The 24,536-nt window shown below is 30.3% G+C and overlaps 1 protein-coding gene across 1 annotated transcript; it reads right to left on the bottom strand.

Moving 5' to 3' along the window:
- Window positions 1–3,027: 3,027 nt before the first annotated feature.
- On the bottom strand, window positions 3,028–10,275 carry LOC133171592 (uncharacterized). The gene is made up of 8 exons (XM_061306374.1): window positions 10,167–10,275; window positions 7,674–7,889; window positions 6,908–6,985; window positions 6,406–6,495; window positions 5,452–5,557; window positions 4,776–4,851; window positions 4,174–4,321; window positions 3,028–3,923 (listed from the first exon to the last, which is right to left on the bottom strand). Exons 1-8 carry the CDS (start codon window positions 10,269–10,271, stop codon window positions 3,219–3,221), a joined length of 1,524 nt encoding a protein of 507 aa, XP_061162358.1. The 5' UTR covers window positions 10,272–10,275; the 3' UTR covers window positions 3,028–3,218.
- Window positions 10,276–24,536: the final 14,261 nt, after the last annotated feature.

The following is a 24,536-nucleotide window of genomic DNA, read 5'->3' as shown; positions in this document are numbered from 1 at the left end:
TGTACGCATGCGCTGAAAAGTTGAAGAATTTACCATGGTTTCAATTCCATAGATATAAATGTCGGATGACCGAGAATTTTTATGCAATCTTCCAAAAAAGAAACTTATTTCTCACTTCTGCTTGCTCCAATTTAATGTTATAAAGTTTCAGGCTAAAAATAAAGGACGCTTGACCTTGACATTGTGGACATTGACGATAAAAACAAAGCGATAGATACAACATTTGTTTTTCCGGCACTTACATTTTGCAGCTTTTTTCTTGCTTTACAGTGCAGTTGAGTTGCCAAAACTTCATATTCATATTTCACATAAATCGTTTGCTTTGTGATACAACTTTCTTAAAAGAAACACATAATTTTGACTCATTATGTAACTTTAAATTCGACTTATTTAATAATTTCTTACCAAAAAAAGTAAAGGGCAGATGATACAATTTTCTCCCTCCCAAAAACCAAGAAAATAACAAAGAAATTATACAATAATGAATTTAATTTCCATTTCAGCAAACAAACGTTTAAAATCTATATTTTAATGGACATAAAGTATTTGTTAAAATATTCAGGAAATAAATAGGAATAAAAAAAAAACATTTTTTTTTTACAAGGAATAATTTTTCTTAGCCACATTTCGTGGCTTTTTTTTTTTTTTACCAAAAGTCGTTCATCCTTCATCTGAGCTCCATTATTTCATCAAATAAGCATTTAAGACCGTCTCTCTCAACATTTCAAAGGATATAATCGAAAGTAATTTCCAAATGGTTGAAATGCCAGTGAATAGTTCCAAAAAATACCTTATGAATAAGATAGAAATTTACATAGTCTTCAAGAAGTGTAAAGAAGGTAAAAAAAAAGAAGAAAAACATATGTTTTCTTACTTCAGAATGTATTTTGAATAATATTTTAGAGAGAAATTAATTTTTTTTCCCTAATAAAAATATTTCATACCCATATCTGCTCGATTTGTTGGTATTTTTGGGGACCAGTTACATGTATGAGTATAACCCGACTAATAATTTTAACTCCTTCATGTTGAAGTCAAAAGCAGCGGTATTTCCAGAGAGACGTCTGTTTCAGTTTACCTACAATTGTATTCTGGGAAATTTTTGCCTCCGTTTCATTTTTGGCCCCTTTCGTCCTAGTCGCCAGTAGGCGAGTGTAAAACGGGGCGAATTCAAAGAAAACAGCATTGTCTTTTAATTACAACAGTGCTGGGGCGAACTAAAAATGAAGGAAATTGTTTTCAAGTGTGAAAAGGCGAAAATGACCCTGTATGCAGTACACTAGTATTCATAGGGATTCTGATGAAAATGAATAAGAGCAATTATAATCTGCGATTTTAAATGAATTAATGAATTAAAATCATTCTCCATGCCAAAGGAATGTTTCATGGACATCTGTTGAATTATGAGAAAAATCTACTGGAATTTGTTTCAGTTAAATTTTGATCAAAACTTTTGACAATTACATTTTCCTTGATAATATGAGTTGTCATGTCTCGGTCAGCTGAGACCTTCACTCTGTTAAGCTTGAAGGACGTTTATATAACCATTCATTTACATTAATATTTCGTAAAATGTCTTTCGTTGTCAGCTTAAATGTGAGAAAAATATTTATCTGATTGTATGTAATTTAGAAACTTGTACCAATTAACATTTTGCCCTATTTAATTCACCTTTATTGCGAGAATATAACGTTAATTGAATATGGTTTTTTTCTGGCCACAAAAGAAATTATTGTAGATATGAACACAGTACACATCAAATGATATGCAATTTCTATTTACTTTCAAAAATTATCATCATTAATGCGATTTTAACGACTCGTCACGTTTTGCTTGTAAAAAAGGTTATACAACTGTTAAAATTTAAATTGCAAAAAAAAAAAAAAAAAAAAAAAAAAAAAATCAAACTTCATCAGTAACATCATACATGTTCAACATCAGAATGAAAAACGGATAATCTTTAATAATATGGTTAGAGAGAACATCTACATTCTTAAAAAATTATAGTAAAAACACACACCCTACACCTGTTTTTTTTAATTCCATCAGAATTACGGAATGATATGGTTACATAATGAAGTGTACTAGAAGAAAAATATATCGGATTGATGAAGTAAACTTTTACAAATAAAATGCACCTTTGGAAATTAAATGCGGAAACGGCTCTGATACTACTATTTACATGATAATTAGAGTTTCAGTCAATTTAAAACTATAAATGTAGATAATGCAAGTAAAGGAAAACAGATAACGCGGTTCTAAAACATTTATGGTAAAAAGATTTAAAACGATACAAGTTTGGAGCAGAGCAAGCACGGACCTCAAAATTTAAAGGTGGGATCAGGTGCCATGGAGGAGTGAGCATCCTCTGCCGATAGGTTACACCAGTCGTGAGCTCCTTGTCATGATCGAAAAAAAACCCGGAAAAATCCGTAGACAATTCAGTGTATAAATAATGGCCTAACAATTAGTATGGAAAACGTAAGTCAGCATTTGACTCAATTATAGGTTTTATGTGCTGACAAGTAAAATATCTTAATATGAAACAGATGTGTCAGACTCTGTGATATCTTTTATTTCAAGCTCACTGGGATATATCGAGTCGTCGATATCTCGAAATGTCGAGTTGAAGGCCACAGCAAGTGTTTTTTTTTTTCTTCTCATGTAGAAGTTTTTGAATAAGATATAAAAAAAGATATGTATTTCTTTTTTAAAACATGAGATGAATGTTTGCATCATTGCAGAGAAAAGTAAAACCCTGCTTCTGCAATGTCGCAATCATTCATCCTCGTAGAACCCCCCCCCCCCCCCAAGTTGATGTTTGAATATTGTCATATAATTTGCAATTAAAAATATATTTTCCTTTCCATGAAAAAAGGCACACTTTATAAAATCAAAGCGTCTAGAGACTTTCCCTTGTTGTACTTAATTTATATTTTAGCCAACAAAAATAACCAAATCTTAACAATCTTTTCGATTATATCTTATAATTTATGTTAAGGCATGGAAGTCAATACTATCATTTTATTCTGTGCAGTAAAATAACATTGTTTAAGAATTGCACATAATGGCTTTTCAGTATTGTACAATTGATAACAAATTAACCCTTCCTCCAGCTAAAAAAATCCAGTTATACTTCAATTAAAAACGATTTAGAAAGAGAACACATATTGCAAAGCAGACGATAAAAAAAAAAAATCAAATAATGAAAACTGAAATTAATTTGTCTCCCCAGTGGACATTTCTATCGAATTTGCCACAGAGGGAGTTTTTTCAGACTTCTTAAGTAATGTTTCTAGCATGCTGGTAGAACCTTTGATTGGAGATGTGCATGTAGCTTTTCCATTGCGACTCAAATGATGTCTAGAAGTGGAGAATCGGGAAGGCTCGTGTTGAACAATTCCGATTTTCTGGCGTCCGAGCAGATCCAGCAAAATATTGGACTGTTTAATGCTTAACTCATAGCTAGAAGGAATCAGGGGTAAAGAACCCGCTTCCATCATTGATGTAGCTGAAACGTTACCTGCATTTTGTGGTAAGACAAGGTCATTGGTATTATCAGCATTCCCCTGCTCTGAGGACAGTATGTGTCGATTCTGATTCGATTTATCCTTTATGAAATTCGACTGGTAATCAGAGAGAGTTTCCTTATATAATTTCTTTGTGATAAACTTTTCTAAGTCTGCTTTTGGATTCTTTGTATTTCTGTTGTTGCAATATAGTTTTGGTTTTGCTTGTCTTTTAAAAGGAGAGTTGGTTGCACACCAAATTGTCTTTGATTTAAGACGTAGACTTTGCTTTATCAAACTTTCTACTATTTCGTCGACTTCCTCGAATCTCTTTCTTGGTTTCTTATTTTTCGTTCCGTGTATACAATCTAATTCCTCCGTAAATCCGTGCAATTTCATTTTCAACTCGACTTGCTAAGATGAAAAGTTAATATTTTTTAATAACTTTAATAACTCAATTGATTTTGATTAAGAAATACGTGAATGCATGTTAAATATGTATGTCTGTAAGAATTCACTTTTTTGCCTAAGCAATCAATGTTTTTGTGCTTATAAAATTATAATCTTGCATTTTTTTTTAATATTATCTACATGAAATCACTGATATTTGATTAGTCCTTTATTTATTATATTTTTGATTTGTCTGTAGTAAAGAAAATCTTACAAACTTTCTAATCAGCAATTTCTGATATTTTGTTTCCATTACTTTCTGTTTAGCTTCACATCTTGTCAACTTTTCCTTGTCTTTCTTAAGCTCCTTCACGTATTCCACTGATGCTCTCAATATGGAACCTTTGTTGAGTTTCATTGATCTGAATAAAAATTAAAGGTACATGTAGTAGTACAGTAAAACTCGCTTTTTAGGAAATATCGGTAATTAGGAATATTTTACAAATTCCCTAGGGGACTTTTCACTATAAAAATCTCAGTTAAAAAAGAGGTAAAATTTGAAGTTCCAGTAATTAACTTCCTTATAATCAAGTCTTGCTGTACTTTTGTAAAGATATTCGTATCTGAGTTAACTTTTCTTTGATAATTTAATTTTTAAGAAAGAAAAAATACCCCCTCCCCTTAAACAAAAATGACACCCCCTCTCCCCCCCCCCCAAAAGATAGAATAAAAACTGCATTAAAGAATGACATGCAGACTTGAGAGCGAATTGTTCATTTAAAAGATTTCACTAACCGTTTTTGTAGGGTTTTTTTCCCTTTCTACAATATGCAAATTGAAATACTTTCTTCCTCTAAAAGATATTAAAATAATTACTGTGGTATTGATGTTGGTAATAAAGAACCCAATTCTTTTATCCTGTCGTTGATATTGTATCGCCGTCTTCGCTCAACTTAAAATAAAAGTGTATCAAAATCTTTTTATTTATTCTTTTAATTCTCTACATTGTATATTATACATTTATTGACTGGGGATCGAGGGCAAAATGCGTTTTGTTGGACCCAAGAACCAAACTGTTTGTCTGAGGCCGTTAGGCCGAAAGCTAACAGTTTGGTTCGAGGGTTCTAACAAAAGGTATTTTGTCCAAGAACTTGTCAATAGATGTTTTGTTATACCTTTTTGACATACATGTATCTTGTGCTGACTTCCATGATGTAAATTTCCTTTACCCGCACTGCAGATAAACTCTGTAAATTCCGTCAGTGTCGAACACCAACAGATGCAAATAAGATTTATCTGATCACGCCCACAATGTCACGTAAGCGGTCCAATATCTCATCATATCTTACATGTCAAATATCTCACTCTGCGGTCAAACATCGATTTTTATATGACCATTCAGTAAAACATTCGAAATGTTAAACTTTCTTTAAGTTAAGATTTATAGGAAACAATTTTTAAAGGTATAACAAAAATATTAATCTCCAGAATTTTTCAAAAATTATTTTCTTTTTCCCTTTTTCTTATTAAATGGTGTAAAAAAAAATCTTACCGATATTATGATTGTCTTTTTTTAACCTGTCCTTCTCCTGTAAGTCAGAAACTATATTTGTCTCACTACACAGCGGATTAACACATTTCGCACCGTCTCCATCATTCTGAAATACAGCATATCTATCTATCTATCTATCTATCTATCTATCTATCTATCTATCTATCTATCTATCTATCTATCTATCTGTCTGTCTGTCTGTCTGTCTGTCTACATCCATCCATCATATTTGCCATTATTCAGACATAATTAGCAGTTGATCTAAAAATGAAAAAGATGGAGAAAATGAACAGAAATCAATCAAATGAATCTTTTAAACAATACAAATTGTGAATAGGGCATAAAACACAGGCGGCTTGAAACCTAGGAGGAGTCAGCATCCCTCGTTGACAGAAAGTCCTCTATATTGATCATGTAAGCGGATTATTCGTAGTCTTATCCAGTGTTAAAACAATTGCCTAACAATTGATTTAAAAAGTCAGTCAAAATATGATCCAAAGATATATGTATTTGTACACAAGATAATTATAACGACCATAACATTTTCGAAATGATGAAGTCACTGCATCATCAACTTATTTGTCAGTAGCTTGCCTTGGATGAAAAAAAAGAATTGATTTTACTCACAGCATGCTGTTGTGTGCCTTTAATTTCGGGTTCACTGTGATATATCGAATCGATATGTAAATGAAAGTTATTCTTATCTGACAAAACATTGATACATCTCAGTGTCGAATTAAAAGCAACAGTAAGATTTTTCTTTTGATGTAGAAGTTTTGAATAAATTCTGCATTATAAATATATAAAACAGGTCGGATAATAAAGGAGCATAATAAGTGCCCACAGGATTTCCAATAGACTGTTGAAGGACCTTGTCTCCAATGACTACAAAGATATTGTCAATGAGGAACTCAAACATCTTTTTTGAAATTGAGATTTAGAAAATAGTTTTACCACTGAACTGGACATAAACTGCTCATTCATTTCCTGATTGGTGTCGCAAGTTGAATCTGCATAGAGGACATCACCGACCAAAGCATCTACCTGAATTAAGATGAAGAACCTTTGTGATTTGGATGTTTTATCTTTATTTCTGAGATGTCATGCAGAGGGGGGGGGGAGGGGGGCATGATAATTAAGTGGGATCCAAATAGCGCATACTCTAAAAGTCTTGCTTTTTCCTAATTTTGAAATGACTATATTTCCCTCAGGAAATCTTTTTATATATACTTGAGTTGTCTTTCTTTCGTTAATGTTGAAGTGTGGTTTTGAAAAATCCAGTGTTTAAAGAATATTTTTTTCAGACTAAATATATATAACAGATGGGTAATAAAGTAGCACAATAAACACCTATTTGAATAACAACAGATTGTTGGAATACCTTGTCTCTAAAGACTACAAAGATATTGTCAATAAGGATCTCAAGCATTTTTTTAGATTTAGAAAGTAGACTTACAGTTGAGTTGGGTACAAACTCCTGATTGGTATTGCAAGTTGAATTTGAATGGAGGACATCTCCTACCAAAACATCTACCTGAATTAAGATAAAAAATCCTTGTGATTTGATATGAAACATGGACTCAAAAAGTATATCTAAAGAGTAATATGTTTTATTTACATTTCAATGAGTCATCTAAAATGCACCTGATTAGAGGGGGAACACATTATACGTAGATAGGACCTCAAGAGCGCATACTCTGAAAATCTTGCATTTTTCTAATTTTGAAATGACTTGAGTTATCTTTTTTGGTAAATGTTGTAGTGTGGTCGTGTACAATGCAGTATTAAACGAATGAAGCTAAACTTTCAACTTTAACAGGATTTTTTGGCAAGGTAAAAAATTTTTTTTAAAAACTAACATTTGCATTCTCACTAGATTCAATCAATATGAAAGTAAATTTTTCTAAAAGATGTACCATTTCCTTTATGTAACGTTCTCAACTATTTTAAATATTCTTGCAGACAAACAACCATAAATAGTACACAGGTTAATCTATTTTGGCATTTTCTCTCATATAAGCGAAGATTCCTTTAAACAAGTTGCATCTAATAGATCTTAAAGAAATTGTGAAATTCTAAGCAGATGTCCTAAGTTAATTTGGATGATTTGACTGGGAAATTAGGGAACTGTCCCTCCTCTTTTGGCTCTAATAATCATCGATATTTATTTTTTTTTTTTTAAAAAGGCATTTGTTTTTCTGATAACCATTTTGTATTCTTACGGCATCAATGCCCTCCATGTTCGTCATAGCAAGACGTAATTCTTCAGATAGGGGGAAGTCATGAAGATCCTGGAAATCTATCGGCGAATCCTCAATCAACGCTGAAAATGTTGATTCTACATCAGCTGAATCTTTTTTCAGTTGCTGGAAATGGCTGGTATTAGTCTCGTTATAACTTATGGCTAACATTTCAGCTGTTTCTCCCTGTATCTTTGTCTTAGAATACAAGTATATTCATCAAAAGTCTTACTAAGATAGCAGAGAAGTTTATTGTGTAGTATGAATGTTGAATATATCATAAATTCAATTAGCAAGTAAAGTTATTTGATTTTCATTGTTTCAATTACATTGAATGATTTTTTTAAAATCAATAAAATTGTTTGGCACCCGCAGGAAAAATGTGAATGATATTTTCTGTACGGTGCACATCATCTGTACTAACTAGTGACAAATCAACCCAAAGATAGATTTTAGACTTCTCAAATATCAGATTCGGAAAAGAAGCATAGATATCAGGTTCTAACTGATCTTCTTAAAGTAAATACATTGGATCTGTTCTCTGTCTACTCTTATGTAACAAATGTAAATTGGGTACTCAGTCGAATTCCCTTTGGATCCTAAAATCTTTTGCATCCTGGTATTTATAATTGAGCCATTTGCAGTTTGAAAAGTGTGAAGTACCAACGTAATTTTTCTTAATTAATGTGATAAGACATAAGAAATATTTTTTTTAAAAAAAGTTTCAAGTGAAAACGCAAATAATCAAACAATAGTAATACTTCCATCATTAATTTTTTTTTCCGCAGAAAAATCGCAATTATAACAAAAATCTGAAAAAAGTGAAAACTGCTATTGAAGACCGTTTATCATGATTTTTTTTAAAATGCTTTTTTTATGGACACTTTTAATAGAACTTCGCCGAACAGTTTGTAAGTAAAAGTTTTCATTTTTAGATATTTTAATTGTTACCTGTCACTAAAATACGTAAGTAATGTCTTTAATTAATTTTCAATCTGAAGTTTAAAATGATTAATATGTCATGTCATGTAATAATTTTCAACTTTGGATTGAAAATTAATAAATTAAAAAAATAATAAAAGGCAGTAATCAAATTTAGATCAATGAATAGAATTAAATTATATTTGATATTTATACATAGATTTTAAAAACCCACCAAGAAAACCTTCATGTTTTTATTACACTTTACAGGGCAAGTCACATTTGTAAAGAAACTGAAATTATTTAATTTTTCTTTTCCTTCATATTTTCTTGTGGAAGTTTAAAGGCACGGTAAATATATATCAAACAGGCTGTTTGACTTTGATGTTTCGTTGTACAATTATACAATAATTATGCGTATTCTTCTTGGGGGGGGGGGGGGGGGCGAGGGGTATATTTTGTATTTTATTTTGTAAAGGTTTTTGAACTTACTAATGATACAAAGAAGACCACAATGTCAACGATAGGAATCTATTTATCAGCACATTGTCTGGATCCCCCCTATATCTGATTTTAATTGCCATATAACAAATGACAATGAAAACATAATAAATGACAATATTCACACAATAAATTTATCTTTTGTTCTGATTCGTATTTATATAATCTTAGTCACTTTTGTTTTGATTCGTATTAATATTATCTTATATATATATATATATATATATATATATATATATATATATATATATATATATATATATATATATATATATATATATATATATAGATATATAGATATAGATATATATATATATATATATATATATATATATATATATCTTAATATTATCTTAAGCACATGACCAATGGTACATAAAACACATTTGTTAATTAGTTTTCTGACCTTGAGCAAGCCAAATTTTAAGGAAATAAGAAGATATCGTTTATCTTCTTTCTGTTTCTTCACTTATCCTTAGTTTTACGGAAAGACTAATTTTAATCAATCGTTGAGGTATGTAAATAGAGCTAGCCTAAAAATACACTTACCTTATTATTATTTAACTTAAAGCAATATGAGCTGAAACTTTGATGTCGGAAATTTTTGTGGCAAAATTGTAATTAACAATTTCAATGACAGAAAAAAAAGGATATTTATAAACTTCTGTTGTTCATATTTTGCGATGGAAGAACTATCAATAAGCTTTTATTGAGGCAAAATTACATTATTGTCGTCCTGTACAATATTGATTTCTTATATAATACCTTTCCATTGTACAGAAATCTTTCTTTTGAAAAAAAAATTTAATACTTTATTTTAGTCTAATTGATCAAAAAAGTTTAAATTACATACAGATTTATCATAACAGCACATTTTAACAGCAAAATAAAATTCTCAAAAATGCAGCTCATATTGCTTTAATGAGAAGAGAGAGAGAGAGAGAGAGCGAGAGAGAGAGAGAAGCAATCTTGAAATTTGAAGTTTAATCTCGTATTTTTTTTTTTATTTTTGCAATTTTAATCAATAATAATGATGATAATAATAATACTTACATTACTTCTCTCTTCCATTTCATTGTATGTTGTAGATACAATTGGTTTATATTTAGTATTCTTTGTGTTTTCTTCTATAATTCCTTCTTTATAGTGCTGCTCCATCTGTTTCAATGCTTGCATTTATTTGCTTACTGTCTCGATCTTGAACACTTTAAACTGTATGTATTGATTATGTTATGTTAAAACTTAAAGAAAGATTTCATTGGTTTTATTCATTTATAATTAAGTATAAATGGTATGCATATTACATTATGCAATATGTTAATATAAATTCTCCCAGCAATTTTTCCATTGGTGAAAAACAAATCACATTTAGTTCTAGAAATATGACGAACTTTGAGTTATTGGAGCATAAAACCTGCTTTCAAAAGAACCGCCCATTTATCTTTCACCTAATTTAGAGCAATTTTAAGCGTTTGTATTATTACTTAGCCGATTCTCTCCTGACGGTTTATAATCCCACAAACCCCACAAGCACATTTCTTCGGTAAAGAACAAACATGTATCATAAACACTATACTCTGATTCTTCATTTGGAAAAAAATTGCAAGTGTATCTAGTTAATTTGCGTTAGAAAACTAAAACAATCCGATGAATGCTAGAGGTACTGTGAGACCCAAGCTCACAAAATGACATCCCTCACCTCCCTTATTATTATAATGGCAAATTCTTTTCTTTTGCTTTCTTTTTTTTTATTTTGCTAAGGGAAAGCCCAAATATCTGTACGGTTGTCCGCTACACTTTGGGTTACCCATCGCTTATCTGCAACTCCTCTTATACCACTGAAAAAAAATTAATGAGGCTTTCACAGAATCTTTGTTACATAGTGTAATTGTACACCTCCTATTTTACTTTTTGATCAGACACTTAATTATTTGGGGTCTCACAAAGCAAAACATGGACACTGTCATTCTTATAAAATTAGCTTCTTAACTGCAACTCCTCCTATACCACTGAATAAAATCTAATGATACTTTCACAGAATCTTTATCACACAGTGCCATTGTTCACCTCAGGTGTCCTATAGTAGAACATAGACACTGCCATTTTTTCTATGATATAGAGGGTACCCGTTTCTTATCCATAACTCCTCCTATACCACTGAATAAAATTTAATGATACTTTCATAAAATCTTTATTACATAGTGCCATTGTGACCTCCTACTCTATGTTTTGATTGGACAGCTAAACGGACAGACGGATGGACAGCCCATCACTTTACACTCTCCGCATTTCAAACGGGGAATATAAATATGAAAATTTCAAAAAAGATAAGAAAATTGCAATCGATTCCGTTTTTTAGTTTGCAAACTAGATTTCCTGCACACGAAAATAAAATACTCAGATTTTGTCTTAAATTTCAGATTTAAACTTAAAGTGCATAAATCATGCATATATTACCAAGATTATGTAATTAACACTTCATTAGGTAAATTATTTGAAATATATTTAACTTTTCTGAAATTTATTTTCTCATTTAAGATGTAAATAAGAAGGCAAACAATCAATTCCATGACACAGTGCCTTATATTTCTTTTACTGACATAAATCGAATGCATACGAGTTTGATGAAAATATTGAAGATATTAAACTCCTTTTTTTATTTAAATGTTTTCCTTGAAAAGACCTTTTTCTTGCTAGTAAAAAGCATCATGTTACTATTTTCATATGAAATATCTAATAATCCAGAAGAAACATTCACGGAAATGTGAATTTAACATGCAAAATCCTCTTTTGATATCATCACAGTCATGTGCCCTATCTGACATATTTTATTTTACCAACTAAAATCTGCAAAATGAGTATATGATCATGATGTAGGTTTTCTCTCGCAAAATGAATTATAAGAGGTAGAATAAAAATGATTATAATGCAACGTTAATATAATATAATATAATATAATATATATATGATATACAGGATCTAATAATACTATAGTAAGGAAAATAATACTATACTAAGCATACCCCTATCTGCACCTAAATTTCTGCACCTAGAATTCTATTTATTGTTCATCACTGAAGCAATAATAAAAGACAAATTTCACTTGTTGTATCTGCCTCTCTCAAATGTTTTACGTGCACATTACGTGTACTTTGGTTTCCCTAGTTTTTTTTTTTCGTCCATTGTCATATTAACTAAATTCACAATAGGAATTATGCATTTTTCAGGGGCGTGATCCCAGTTCTGTACCGAAATGAGCAATGTTAGTCTTGTTTCATTTGTTGTATAAGTTTTTAATTTATTCATCAGCATAAAATATTGTGGAGTACTAATCTTACAAAAACCATATTATATACGAACTCTTTTACGCACATAAAAATTTGTATTTTTCGGTGCTTGAAGTACTTCTTAATAATTTCTTTTGTCTTACAATCTCTATTCATGAATATTTTGTGAAGTTTTGAAATTTTTCGTAAGAATTCAGAACTTTACATAAACGTACTGTTAAGATCTCAAGCTGGTGTTAATATTGACTGAGTAGTTGAAAAATGAGTGTTGTGTATTATTTTCCCTCGGATTGAAATGTCACACTTTCATTGGTTTAAATGAAAAACGCGATTAAACAGAAACAAATTATTAAAAGTAAACAAAGGTGCCTCAAACATACCTGAAGGTAAAAGGTGACATGGATAATTTTGAAGAGTTTGACTGCGAAATTGGACGAGACTCGATGTTAAAGTATGTTGTATTCAGTCTTCTTGATTATCACTTTTTGTAGGCCAGCGTATACTAGGGGGGGTCGGAAGTGGGGGGGGGGCTCCAACTGTTTAAAGAAAATATATTGATAGAGTAAACAAAGTAATCAGGCTCCGGGGCCATAAAACCTAGATGAGCTCACTTTTGATCTCGGTCTCACATTTCCACCATCAATTCCTTATGTAAAAGTGAGACTGAGATCAAAAGTGAGCTCGTCTAAGTTTTATGGCCCCGGAGCCTGTTGTCAAAATTAGCAATCATAAAGCACAAACTAGAATGTTCAAGATTTATCAACATCTATCCTAACTCTGCCTTTGCTCAAATAACTTTATTTCACGTTGGCTAACTGCCGAAATGACCTGGATAGTTTTCAAGCTAAGACAAACATTTTTCTTCATTAACATCCAGATTTAGACACAAATTGCTTATTTACATGCATGCAAGACCTTTCTTGCATATATATTTTTTGTAAGATTTAACACATATTATTTTATACATTTAAAGTGATATGGTTAATAATTTTTCCATATTATGATAGAAAAAAGTAGTTTAAAAAAGGTTATACTTTTACTTCTTTACTTTGACCAGGGTTGGTGTCAATTACTCTGAAATGTAATTAAATACTTTCAAATACATTGAAAATTTTGTCAGTTACTTGCAATTACAATTATATTGATTTTTACAAATGTAATTAATTACTCTCAATTACTTTGAAGAATGTAACTAAATACATTTCAATTACTTTTATTTCATTTTCAAAAATCTTGAAGAACAAATACATATAAATTTAAGGTATTGGGAATATTTAAAATAAATACGGTCAGGTGCCTGTCATGTTTGTGTGTTTCATCAACACAAGACCTAGTCCTACATTGTGTACATTTATCAATTAATTGAATGCCTTTATGAAATTTGATGAAAAGCAAGTTTTCAAGAGTTTATGAATCAACCATAAAATACTCTAAAATTATTTCAGCTACAGGAAGGCAAGCTAAACACCTTTAGTTTCAAATGTTTACAAATAATATTTGTTTTTAATGTACACTGTAATAACTAATTCAGATATCAAATGCATACATGTATATAAAGATCTGTTTAATTGTCAAAATAGTGATTCAATATTTATTTCTTTTCTGAAGTACAAGTATATAAATAGTAGAGCATTCTTAATAGTATTTAATAACTCACCTCTAATGGTCATAACTTTGAATTTAAACAAAAGCATGGTATAAATTTATGTAAAATTTTGGAGGGTTGTTTTGATAGCAATTTACAGCTGGGAGTTGAAGGACAACAAGGCAGGTCTTAATGACTTATTAAATTATTTTCTATTCTTTTTTTTTTTTTTTTTTTTTTTTTTTTTTTTTGATAATTAAGCAACAAAATATTGAAATGTTTCATGCCTATACCATTGAGAGGTAGAACAAAATTTTTGATAAACATTAAACTAGTATTAATTCTTTATGTGCATTTTAATTATAAAACAAACTAATATTTTTTATAAACAAGCCAATATATCAAATTCATATATTGAGATATAAAAGAGTTTAAATTTTAAAAAAACCAGAAGAGTTTTTTTGAATAAATTGAATTAACTGTATGTAAGTGACTGTGTTGGAAAAATTTTCCTATTAAATACACATAATATGTATTATGTAAAGTAATTGAAATGTAACTGAAAAGTAATTGAAATTACAGGGTATTTTGTTCATTGTAATTAATTATATTCAGTTACAAGTAATTAAAAAATGGTCAATTACAAATTACTTCCAATTACTTTGAAAAATATAATTAATTACACTCAATTACAATTACTTTTAACAATTACCCATCCCTAATTTTGACAGATATACTAGTATATAGAACCAATATAATTTGTCAGCTTAAGCGAATCACTGTTTACAGAACAAAAATCGAAATAACGATCCAAGTATCGGAAAAGTCATTTTTAACATGCATATTTTTGAGTTCAGTCACGTGAACAAAACTTGATAAATAACAGACCATTTAGCTATAAATTATGGGTTATGTCCCAAAGTGCATGTTGAGATGCATTCTATGCAAAATAAATTAAAGAGCATTTTTCAGATACGTGTCAGATTCTTGTCAAATGAGTTTCCTTTATTGATAAATCTCTGCAGAAAGTTCCACACAACTAAAGTCCATGAAATTTTAGAAGCAGAAATTTGAATTTAATACAGAAAAAATAATCATTATGTATTTCTTATCGTCAGAACTCTTCCAAATTATATTTCTGGGCCTTTCAATTGGCAGTACATGTAATACTACTTATAATATCAAAGAAGTTTAAATCATAACATTACAAATATATTACAAATATACTTTAAAATGACAATTGGCTATTCATTATCAAAAAAATAAAGTTTTACCTCTTAGCTTCGTCTTTTTTGTTGTTGGCTTGAGGCTCATTTGTAAGCATTGGACATCACCCGAGCAGTTGTTCGAAATGTAATTAATCCCTGAAATGTGAGAGGGGAAATCTATAATGGTTAACCATGATGACAGATAAAATCGGTAACGCAATCGGCTTTGTTTTAATATATTCAAGTGAACAAACTCGGATCTTGAAACTGAAAATCATTTTCTTTCTTATGGTAAAGCGTCCCTACCATTTACACATGTCTGATTTTATTTTCCGGTCTTACGTTCTTCAATAGAGTGAATCGGTAAGCATATGGGGTTCACTTCCTGATATCATGGAGGAGTGAGCTCCCCTTGAATTCTATTGAATTCATAATCGATCGACCTATATACAAAAATCACAAATGGTAATTTATACATATATCCCATTCTCTGTGATTTTTGTGCTTGGTTTTGCTTAAAGAAGGTTGAATCCTGCAATCAAAAGTCTTTCTTCAAAAGATTTTTAGTGAAGTATTTTTCTTGGGATGTCAATCCTCCATGGCACCTGATCCAAACTCTAAATTTTGATGTCCGTGTTTGCTCTGCTCCAAATTTTTATCGTTTCATTGGACTTTCGAGATTGAATACTGTTCGTTATCTTCATATTTCATTCTTAAATCTACATACAAAGCTAAATTAAAAATCAGAGCAAAGAATAGGGATGAAGATGAATCTTTCAGTGCTACGATGAAATATATGGAGATAACGAACAATATTCAAGCTCAAAAGTCCATTATACAATACAAAATAGGAGCAGAGCAAACACGGACCTCCAAACATCAGAGGTCGGATCAGGTGCCATGGAGGAGTGAGCATCCCCTGCCGACCGGTCACACCCGCCGTGTGCTCCTTGTCATGATCGGGAAATAACGGAAAAATCCGTCGACAATTCAGTGTGTAAATAATGGTCTAACAATTAGTATGAAAAACGTCAGTCAGCATTTGACTCAATGATAAATTGTATTTGCTGACAAGGTCATTGTATCGACCATAGAACTTACGAAATATATTACGAAATATATAACGATATATTTATTATTATCTTTACATCAACCTGCCCTTCTAAAAATACACAACTCATGGGCATGAAAGGTAAAAATGGTCATTTATTAAGTAAATAAATGACAATAAAGCAAATGCAACATATCTACGGAATACAAACATATAAAACAAAATTGTTCAGAGATGTAAAATGCTACTTAATAAAAAAGAACAATCAGCATGCATATACAAATAATATGCTTAATTGGAAAAAATATCATTGTCACATTTTAGGCATAATAAAAAGACCATACATTAACGCATGTGATGCTAACAAAACCTGAAAAGCTAAGGCGTTCATCTGTCCCTTTTCTCAGATTTTTTCCTTAATTTTTTTTTATTCAAACAAATCTTGGTGCCAAATACAGTTTTAATCTATGTCAATAGATTTAAAATTGTGACAAAGAAAAAGTTCAAAATTACTTTGTATTGTAATAATGTGACTTCTTGATCATAAAATGTCATTTTTCTAGCATTAAAAATTAAACAAGCAATTAAATTCTTTAAAAGTCTTTAGATTTTACAAAATATACAGCAAACTGATCGAAGTTATGCTATATATTCAGAAAAGTTCATTAAAGCGGGGGTCGATGATATTTATTTTTTAAAAATATGTATTACAAGAAATATATTGATTTTAGACTAAATGTGTAGTTATTTTTCTGGACTTTTACAATATATATGCCATGTTTGTCACAATATGACGATAGAATTCATAATAGGTAATCTAATATGTAATTCAGGACCGCGAAAAAATATCTCACTGCACAAAATAAGTATGTGTATCTAGGAATCCAAACTTAACACTACTGCAAATATTTTGAAATCGAAAACGATAATTTTCTTGTAGTAAACTTTCCTCCACGAATTATTCCTCGCTTAATCTTTTTTGTAATTAAATTGTGAGTTTTTAATTCAATATAGTTTGGCATTGTGGAATCCAAATATATTGTAAGAGAAAAATTATGATGCAAAATTTTATTTCTAGAGATCCACGTAAATATAAAAAGCGGAGTGTCAAACTTCTTTAACATGTAACCTACAAATATTAATTCTCTCTACAAGTCCATCATATTTTGATTAAATGTTGAGGTTCTAGTTAGTCATTACCTAAGATTTTACAGAATTCTGTGAAAATGAAAACTCTATTTCTCTTCCTTGGCCAAAAGGCATATTACGTAATCCTTAATGACAAATCAAAATATTCTACATAAGCATGTATATCTTTAAAGACAATATGGATTTTAAATAGAAGTTATAACGAATTCCCAAACTTCATAAAAATCCTTACAAAGGAAAATTGATGGATCTAGTAAATGTTCTACATAGCCTTTTACTACTTAAAAAATACTGCTGTGAAGGAGATACTTCAGACGTACTGCAATACAGCATTTTTAAGAAGCGATGTATTCTCAGTAAAATTTGAAATGATATCCCCCCTCCCCGCAAATCAGTAGCATCAAAACTTATTATTTACATTTACTGTGTTTTTCTACTAAGCCAACAGTGAAATTGATTTGAAAGTCATTTTTGTGTATACTCACGCGTAGAAATATACACGGTGAAACTTGCGCTAAAGTGACGTCACAATGAGGCTACAGAGACGTTAATAAAAATATAACGATATAGGGCAGCAAGAAATTCAAATATTGAGTATATTATTGGTGCTTTTAAACTTGTAAAATGTAAATATAAGGAATGTTTTTAAGTTTTGTGTGAATTATTGGTGTGTAAATCACACATAGTTGTCGCGTAGGCTTATTTTTCATGAAGCGCTAGCGCGTTATTAAGGCCTTGCTTGCAAATACAACGTAACTGTATTTTAGAGGATTTAATTCTACATGTGGTAATCCAACTGTATGAGCACTTCAAAAAAAAAAAGTAACGTGACGTGCATATAAGGAAGTATGAATAAATTTAGCAGAAGTCAGTTTATGGAAGAAAGTGCGCATTAAGGACAGATGATATAAACAAAAAAAATGGATGTCTGGATTGGTATATATTTTTTGACCTATTTTGGTTGTATATAAATAGAATAATAAATTTCTAAAATATTAAGAAATTGTAAACTTTCTACGATACTAGTATTCAAAATTCCACCTTTCTGCAACCATCCTTATTAATCTATACAAATTTTTGTCACTTTAAATCCAATTATTATGAGATTTTAAAAGAAAATGAAAATCTATGCGGTTAAACTTATAAAATTTACTTATATAAACATAAGTTATTATTCACAAGATTTTTGATAAAAATTTGTTTGTATCATCTGTCCTTAAAAACATTTCATATTACTTACTGAGTATTCAAATAAATTCTAGGCCTCTTTGGTATCTTCATATCATCTTAAAAACAAAATAATCAAAACGACAATTGTTCAGGTAAATCAAAACATATAAACAGAAAAACAAAGTTGTATGTGTGGGGAGGGGGTGGGGGTGTTAGAATTCTCCAATTGAGATTTTATATACAAGATACAAGTAGAACAAGCATTCTGAGAGTATTGCATTAGCAATACTAGTCCCCTACCGGCAAGTGTAATCTGGTTCCCGTTTAGAATTGAAAATGCCATAATTCCGTCGAAAATTAATGAAGCGGGACGAAATGCAAACTTGATCTATAACTAATCAAGGTAAAGCCACATACCAAAAATCAGATCAATATCTACAAGCGTTTAGAAGAAAATTGCGGAAAACCCTTAAAAATTGAAAAGGCCGTAATTCTGTCAAAAATCAATGAAGCGGAACGAAATGCAAACTTGACCTGTAACTCATCAAGATACACTCACATACCAAAAATCAGCTCAATATCTGCAAGCGTTTAAGAAAAAAGTGCGGAAAACCAAGTGCGACAGACAGACGGACAGGCAGACAGACAGACAGACGGACGGACAGACTCAGAGGAAACCTATAGTCCCCTCCGGTTTCACCGGTAGGGTACTAATAAAAGAAACTGAAACCTAAATTTATTTGGACTACAGGTATTGGAAGCAATATACTCTTTTTTCCCCTCTCTCCCCCCCCCCCCTTTTTTTTTTTTTTTTTAAAAAAAAAATCTTTTCTGAGACCTTAGCTTAGATACGATTTCATTACATTAAGAAATTGAGATTGTGCACATTCAGGTTCATGTATATGCTTCGACTTAAATCATTAAAATAAAATAAAACAACAAAATAGAGCAAAAATAATTATAATTCGACCGAGTATTTTCAAGCTTTTTTACACATACGTACGCTGGTATTTTTAAACCAAAGACTAACCCTAGACCATATTGTTATGGACTTCTAGAATTAATTGAAGACGTGATTTATACATTTTATTACTTGCTACATCTCTGAAGTTTGGAGAATGCAGCTTTTCTTTTATGCATATTTTGGTTGATATTCATATGTAAAATTTGTTAGATTTGATGCCAAGAAAAACTTCCTGGGTAAATATAAGTTTGTGAAAAAGAAATTATAGAAATTATAGAAAATTTTTGTCACTTTAGTGAAGTAGTCTAGCTGTGCAATAATTCTGCGTCATATTTTCCTCTAAAGTCAGAATTTATGAACTTTGTTTCTTTCAAAATTTTATTTTCAAGGATATTTACTGAATCACATGTTTTTCTAGTCACATGAGAAATTTCTTTAAATCATATGACTTGCTTTTTCTAACTTCCTAATCCATTTTGAACAGTTTTATAGCTTCAGGCTTCATGATATTCCAATATTTTCGATTAATCACAGTGGAAGTTAATTGGAAGTACTTCATTTTTGGATATACCTTTGATATCAATTTGGTTTTTTGAAATCGGAATGTTTTAAAACATTTACCAACAGCTGGAATATAATTCAGGGTCTCAAATTATTTTGATTTCTATTCGATTTCAGTTTGATTTTAAAGGAGACTGGACGTATATTTAAGTTTAATTTTTCAGAGGTAGCAGATGATGATAATGAAATTTGTTTCGAAAGTCTTCATTGTTTGGATTGAATTTCAATATCCGAGTGTCTTAATGAATAAAATCAATTCTTTTTGTTCAAATAAGGATCATTATACATCTTTGTGTGAATAAGTTTTGGGATATACACTCATGATCAAAGTTCTTTGGATATTGTCTATTCCGCTATACAGTTTCGAATTCGCTTCTTAGATACGGAATCGGATACAAAGTATATTCGTCAGCATAATTGTCGTCGTGCGCGTCGACCTTAGATGAATACAATTCAATATAATTTTTAGGTTTTACTATAGTTCGGCAATTTTTTTAAATTAGGATATCCGTTGCAAAGGTATTCCAGTTACATTGGAGTGAAACTTAGGTTCTGTCCACAGAAAACCTCTATTTTATATGACAAAATGTATTATTGTCATAGTCGTTTATACACGTAAACGAGTAGAGTCACGGGTTTAACAGGTTGGGCACAATTCCCCTTTTCAGTAATAGTTACGCTAAAAGGGAATTCTCTTCAGTAATAAAAACGTTACTGTATATGGGAACTTTCATTCGTTTACCCTCTATTCTCATGTTTGCTTTGAGTAAAAGATTAAGTGCAAGAATATTTTCAAATCCCCTGAATATTTACAGTCTATTAAGTGTATGTATGCTTAAAACTACAATATTTATCGCTGCAAAAAGCTGAAAAAGAGTGATGAAATATTTCCACGATATAGATATCATACGTAAGCTTATCTGTGTTAAAATTGTGAGTTCGAATACGTTCAGCACTTGCTAACTCGTACATGAAATTAGTTTTAATTTAATTATATATCATTTCTTTCAAAGACATCGTAAAAATAATTTTTTTAATACCACTGCTTCTTTTACAGATGAAAATAATTATCTGAAGTATTAAATTTTAAAAGATAGTCATACAAAGATGGTTTTAGAATGAATGTCCTTATAAGATTCCATACTTTTCGTATCATTCATCTACAGGTAAAAGTGAAGTAAAAAAAAAAGAAAGACGTGAATTACTGCTGCATATGAGTTTAAATTCCCACGCATGTTCAAAAGTTTTCACCTCCGTGAAACCAAGCTATGAAATTTTCCGTTTTTGAACAAATAATAATATACTTTTAAGGGAAATATTCACATAATACTCATGATGTCATACGATTCAATCTCATCTTACCCCTGTCTACAGCACTAAAGGACTGAAAATTTTTGTCAGCGAGGATGATTTAATAACGTTTAAACACATCGCATCGTATTTTTCATGCACTTTTTATCTAATAAATGGATTTTGGGCATTATTTAGAAAATACAAAGAAAATTCCCGTATACAGTAATGTTTTTATTACTGAAAAGAGGAACAATTCCCTTTAAAGCGTAACAATTACTGAAAAAGGGAATTGTGCCCAACCTGTTAAAACCCTCATGATAGACCAATTAAAGGTATAGAAATCGAGCTGATAGCATTTATCTGTAACCGTTCTTTATTGCTTCGATAAAGATTTAATTTAACTGAACAAAATGATTTTCTTATATCAACACGTATATTAAAGGAAGCAATTTCATTTTTGTGGCACAACCGAATAGAAATTTATTCCCTTACACTTTACTTTTTTCAAATTACATTTTTTCAGAATTTTATATCCAACATAAACTTTTTGTTTGCTTTTGGAGAGTTAATTATTTTGAGAATTCATGAGGTACATGAACTACAACGCTTCATGCCTGCATATATATCGTGAAGCGCTAACGCCCTTCGTAAAATATTCCGGTGTGAAGCGTCATAGTTCATGTTCTCATGAATTCTCAAAAGTTAAATTTATCTCTAATATATATATATATATATATATATATATATATATATATATATATATATATATATATATATATATATATATATATATATATATATATATATATATATATATATATATACATGTGGGGGGATGATTCAAGAGTTTTTCCGATATTCTGAAAATGGCAAATGAGATGCATTTAGTGATAATTTTATATACACGTATCTCTTGCCCTGACCTTCGTAGTTAAAATCATACACCTACATTTATCAAGTGTAATTAGTACTTAAAAATTTGGAAAGTAAGACATTTTTACGTAAGTGTCTGCGCATAATAAGTTATTATAAACGTTTGTATCTATTTATTTTTTAACTAAATATTTGACTTTTCATGACTTCAAACAATAATTCATTGCACGTAAAAGGCGTTTCTACGATAGTGAAGATTATTTTTTTTAGCATTTAATTATATATTTTCAATGTTAAGCGCCTGTTCTGGAACTGAATTACATCTTTTTCGTGATAAAGAGTACACATCTGCACCTGTGCAAAACCAAAGTAATTAATGAATGAAAAAAACCATGCTTTCTTCAGAGTTTTTTTAATTTGCAACACTTAAATTATATGAAAAATCAATGATTTTACTTTGAGGTTCCAGATGGCTGGAAAATAATGTACTTCCATAAGTTGCTTTCATAGCATAAAAATTATAAAATAATTCTGTTTATTTTTCAAGGCGTCATTAAATACAAGCATAAGCTAAAAATAACCTGGATGGTAGTCACTAGTCAGGCGTGGATCCACAAATTTTTTCAAGGACGGGGGGGGGGTTCCACCCCATTCAAAAAAAAATTTACAACCCAGAAATTTCTTGAAATGCAAAAACAAAAAACAAAAAAAACAAAAAAACAAAACAAAAAAACCCCCTAAATTCCATTCCCAAACGTTTTAATCCCAGAAAATTTCTTGACAAGCCAAAAAAAAACAACAACAACAACAACAACGTAAAATCCATTTCCCAGACGTGAAAAAGACCTATTTCGTGGTGGTGATGGTGGGGTACACATTTTCTAGGGGTGTCCAAAGTCATTTTTTACTTGCTTCAGTATATACTTTTACTAACTCTGCAAATTCCAGGGGGGTCCAGACTCCTCCCGACCCCCTCTAGATCCTAGTATTACTAGTATTCAATTAAACAAAATGCATTGTGCACGGTATTAACGATTATTAAACAGTCCTGATTTTTGTTGGTATAAGTCATTCATATGTCGTCAAGTTTATATTTTGTAATGAAATAGGTGAAGATAACGAATTTGATCGATCTAAAAAAAAATTACTGAGTATTTCCGAATAACTGATTTAAGTGGTTCTTTTGTAATTAAGAATACTTCTTTATTTATAAATGCAATCGTCTAATCCATAGCTTCGATATGTCATTAACCACGAAGGTGCAATCTTTCTGCTTGGATTTCATTTTCAACGATTTTATTCCTCTAAAATAATCTTTATGACATTCCAACAGTAATGCTTTGCATAAGTGTAAATAGATTATTTCTTCATGACCCATAGAATTACATATCATTATTTTTGAGAAATTTCAATCAAAGACTCAATTTTATCCTCTCAAAGATGTAGCAAACAAATTTTATATCATAGCACAGCAGAAAACAACTGTGGTGGATGAGTAACTATTAAGTATTTTTATTCCATTATATGATAATTGCTTGCAATTGAGGTCAAAATCAATATTTTGCAGTTAATTTTGCGAATCACACGTAATCGATTGTGACTGAACATATGATAAAGAAATAAATATGAATAAATCAGAAAATTAACTTCAATCGTTTAGCAATTGATAAATGAACAAATTAAGAAATATACATTCTGTAATCTACTAGGATCCAGAAATATATGAGAGAGAGAGAACAGGTAAAAAAAAGTGGATTCATGTGTGCCAAATTTAAAAAGTAAAGTTAAAGGAAACATGGCAATATGTTAAAAAATCTTTAATCGGTTAATCATAAAATAAAACAAAATATTTGTAAATTTGAACGCATATTCCTTAAAATTCAATTTTGATCAACTCAATTTAGCGTGTTGAAATTTTCTTTTTAAAACTTTTATGCAGTTGCATATGATTTTGGAAAAAACAAATGAAAATTACACGTTTTTCATTCCTTTTAAAATATTTTTAATAATGTCCATTAATTTTTTAAGTAAGGAGATATACATGTAGTTTTAAATATCACTCTCATTATTGAAAAGAGTGTAAAAAGCGTAAAAGAAAATATATAACTTAGGCCCGTACGAAGCAATATTAGCGGGGGGGGGGGGCATTGTCAAGCAAATATTCCTTGAAGAGCAAAAAAAAGACGTTATTGTTGAGGGGGCACAAAAACAAAGTAGCTATGTTTTCTTTATAGTACATTATACATGTATATCGGCAAAATTATTTGGGGCACCCCTCCCGT

This window comes from Saccostrea echinata, unplaced genomic scaffold, assembly GCF_033153115.1.
Source record: "Saccostrea echinata isolate AGI-Se365-2 ecotype Australia unplaced genomic scaffold, CSIRO_AGI_Sech_v1 ptg000054l, whole genome shotgun sequence".
Lineage (NCBI taxonomy): Eukaryota > Metazoa > Mollusca > Bivalvia > Ostreida > Ostreidae > Saccostrea > Saccostrea echinata.
The sequence above is the reverse complement of the archived record's forward strand: the minus strand, read 5'-3'. Positions and strand labels throughout refer to the sequence as shown.

Bases quoted from the DNA above. Each gene is read 5' to 3' on its own strand.
- LOC133171592 (XM_061306374.1), bottom strand. From the start codon at position 10,271: ATGGAGCAGCACTATAAAGAAGGAATTATAGAAGAAAACACAAAGAAT. The intron at 6,986-7,673 runs GTAAGAATACAA...ATCTTAATTCAG, and splicing joins ACATGGAGGGCATTGATGCC to GTAGATGTTTTGGTAGGAGA. The intron at 6,496-6,907 runs GTAAGTCTACTT...ATCTTAATTCAG, and splicing joins AGTTTGTACCCAACTCAACT to GTAGATGCTTTGGTCGGTGA.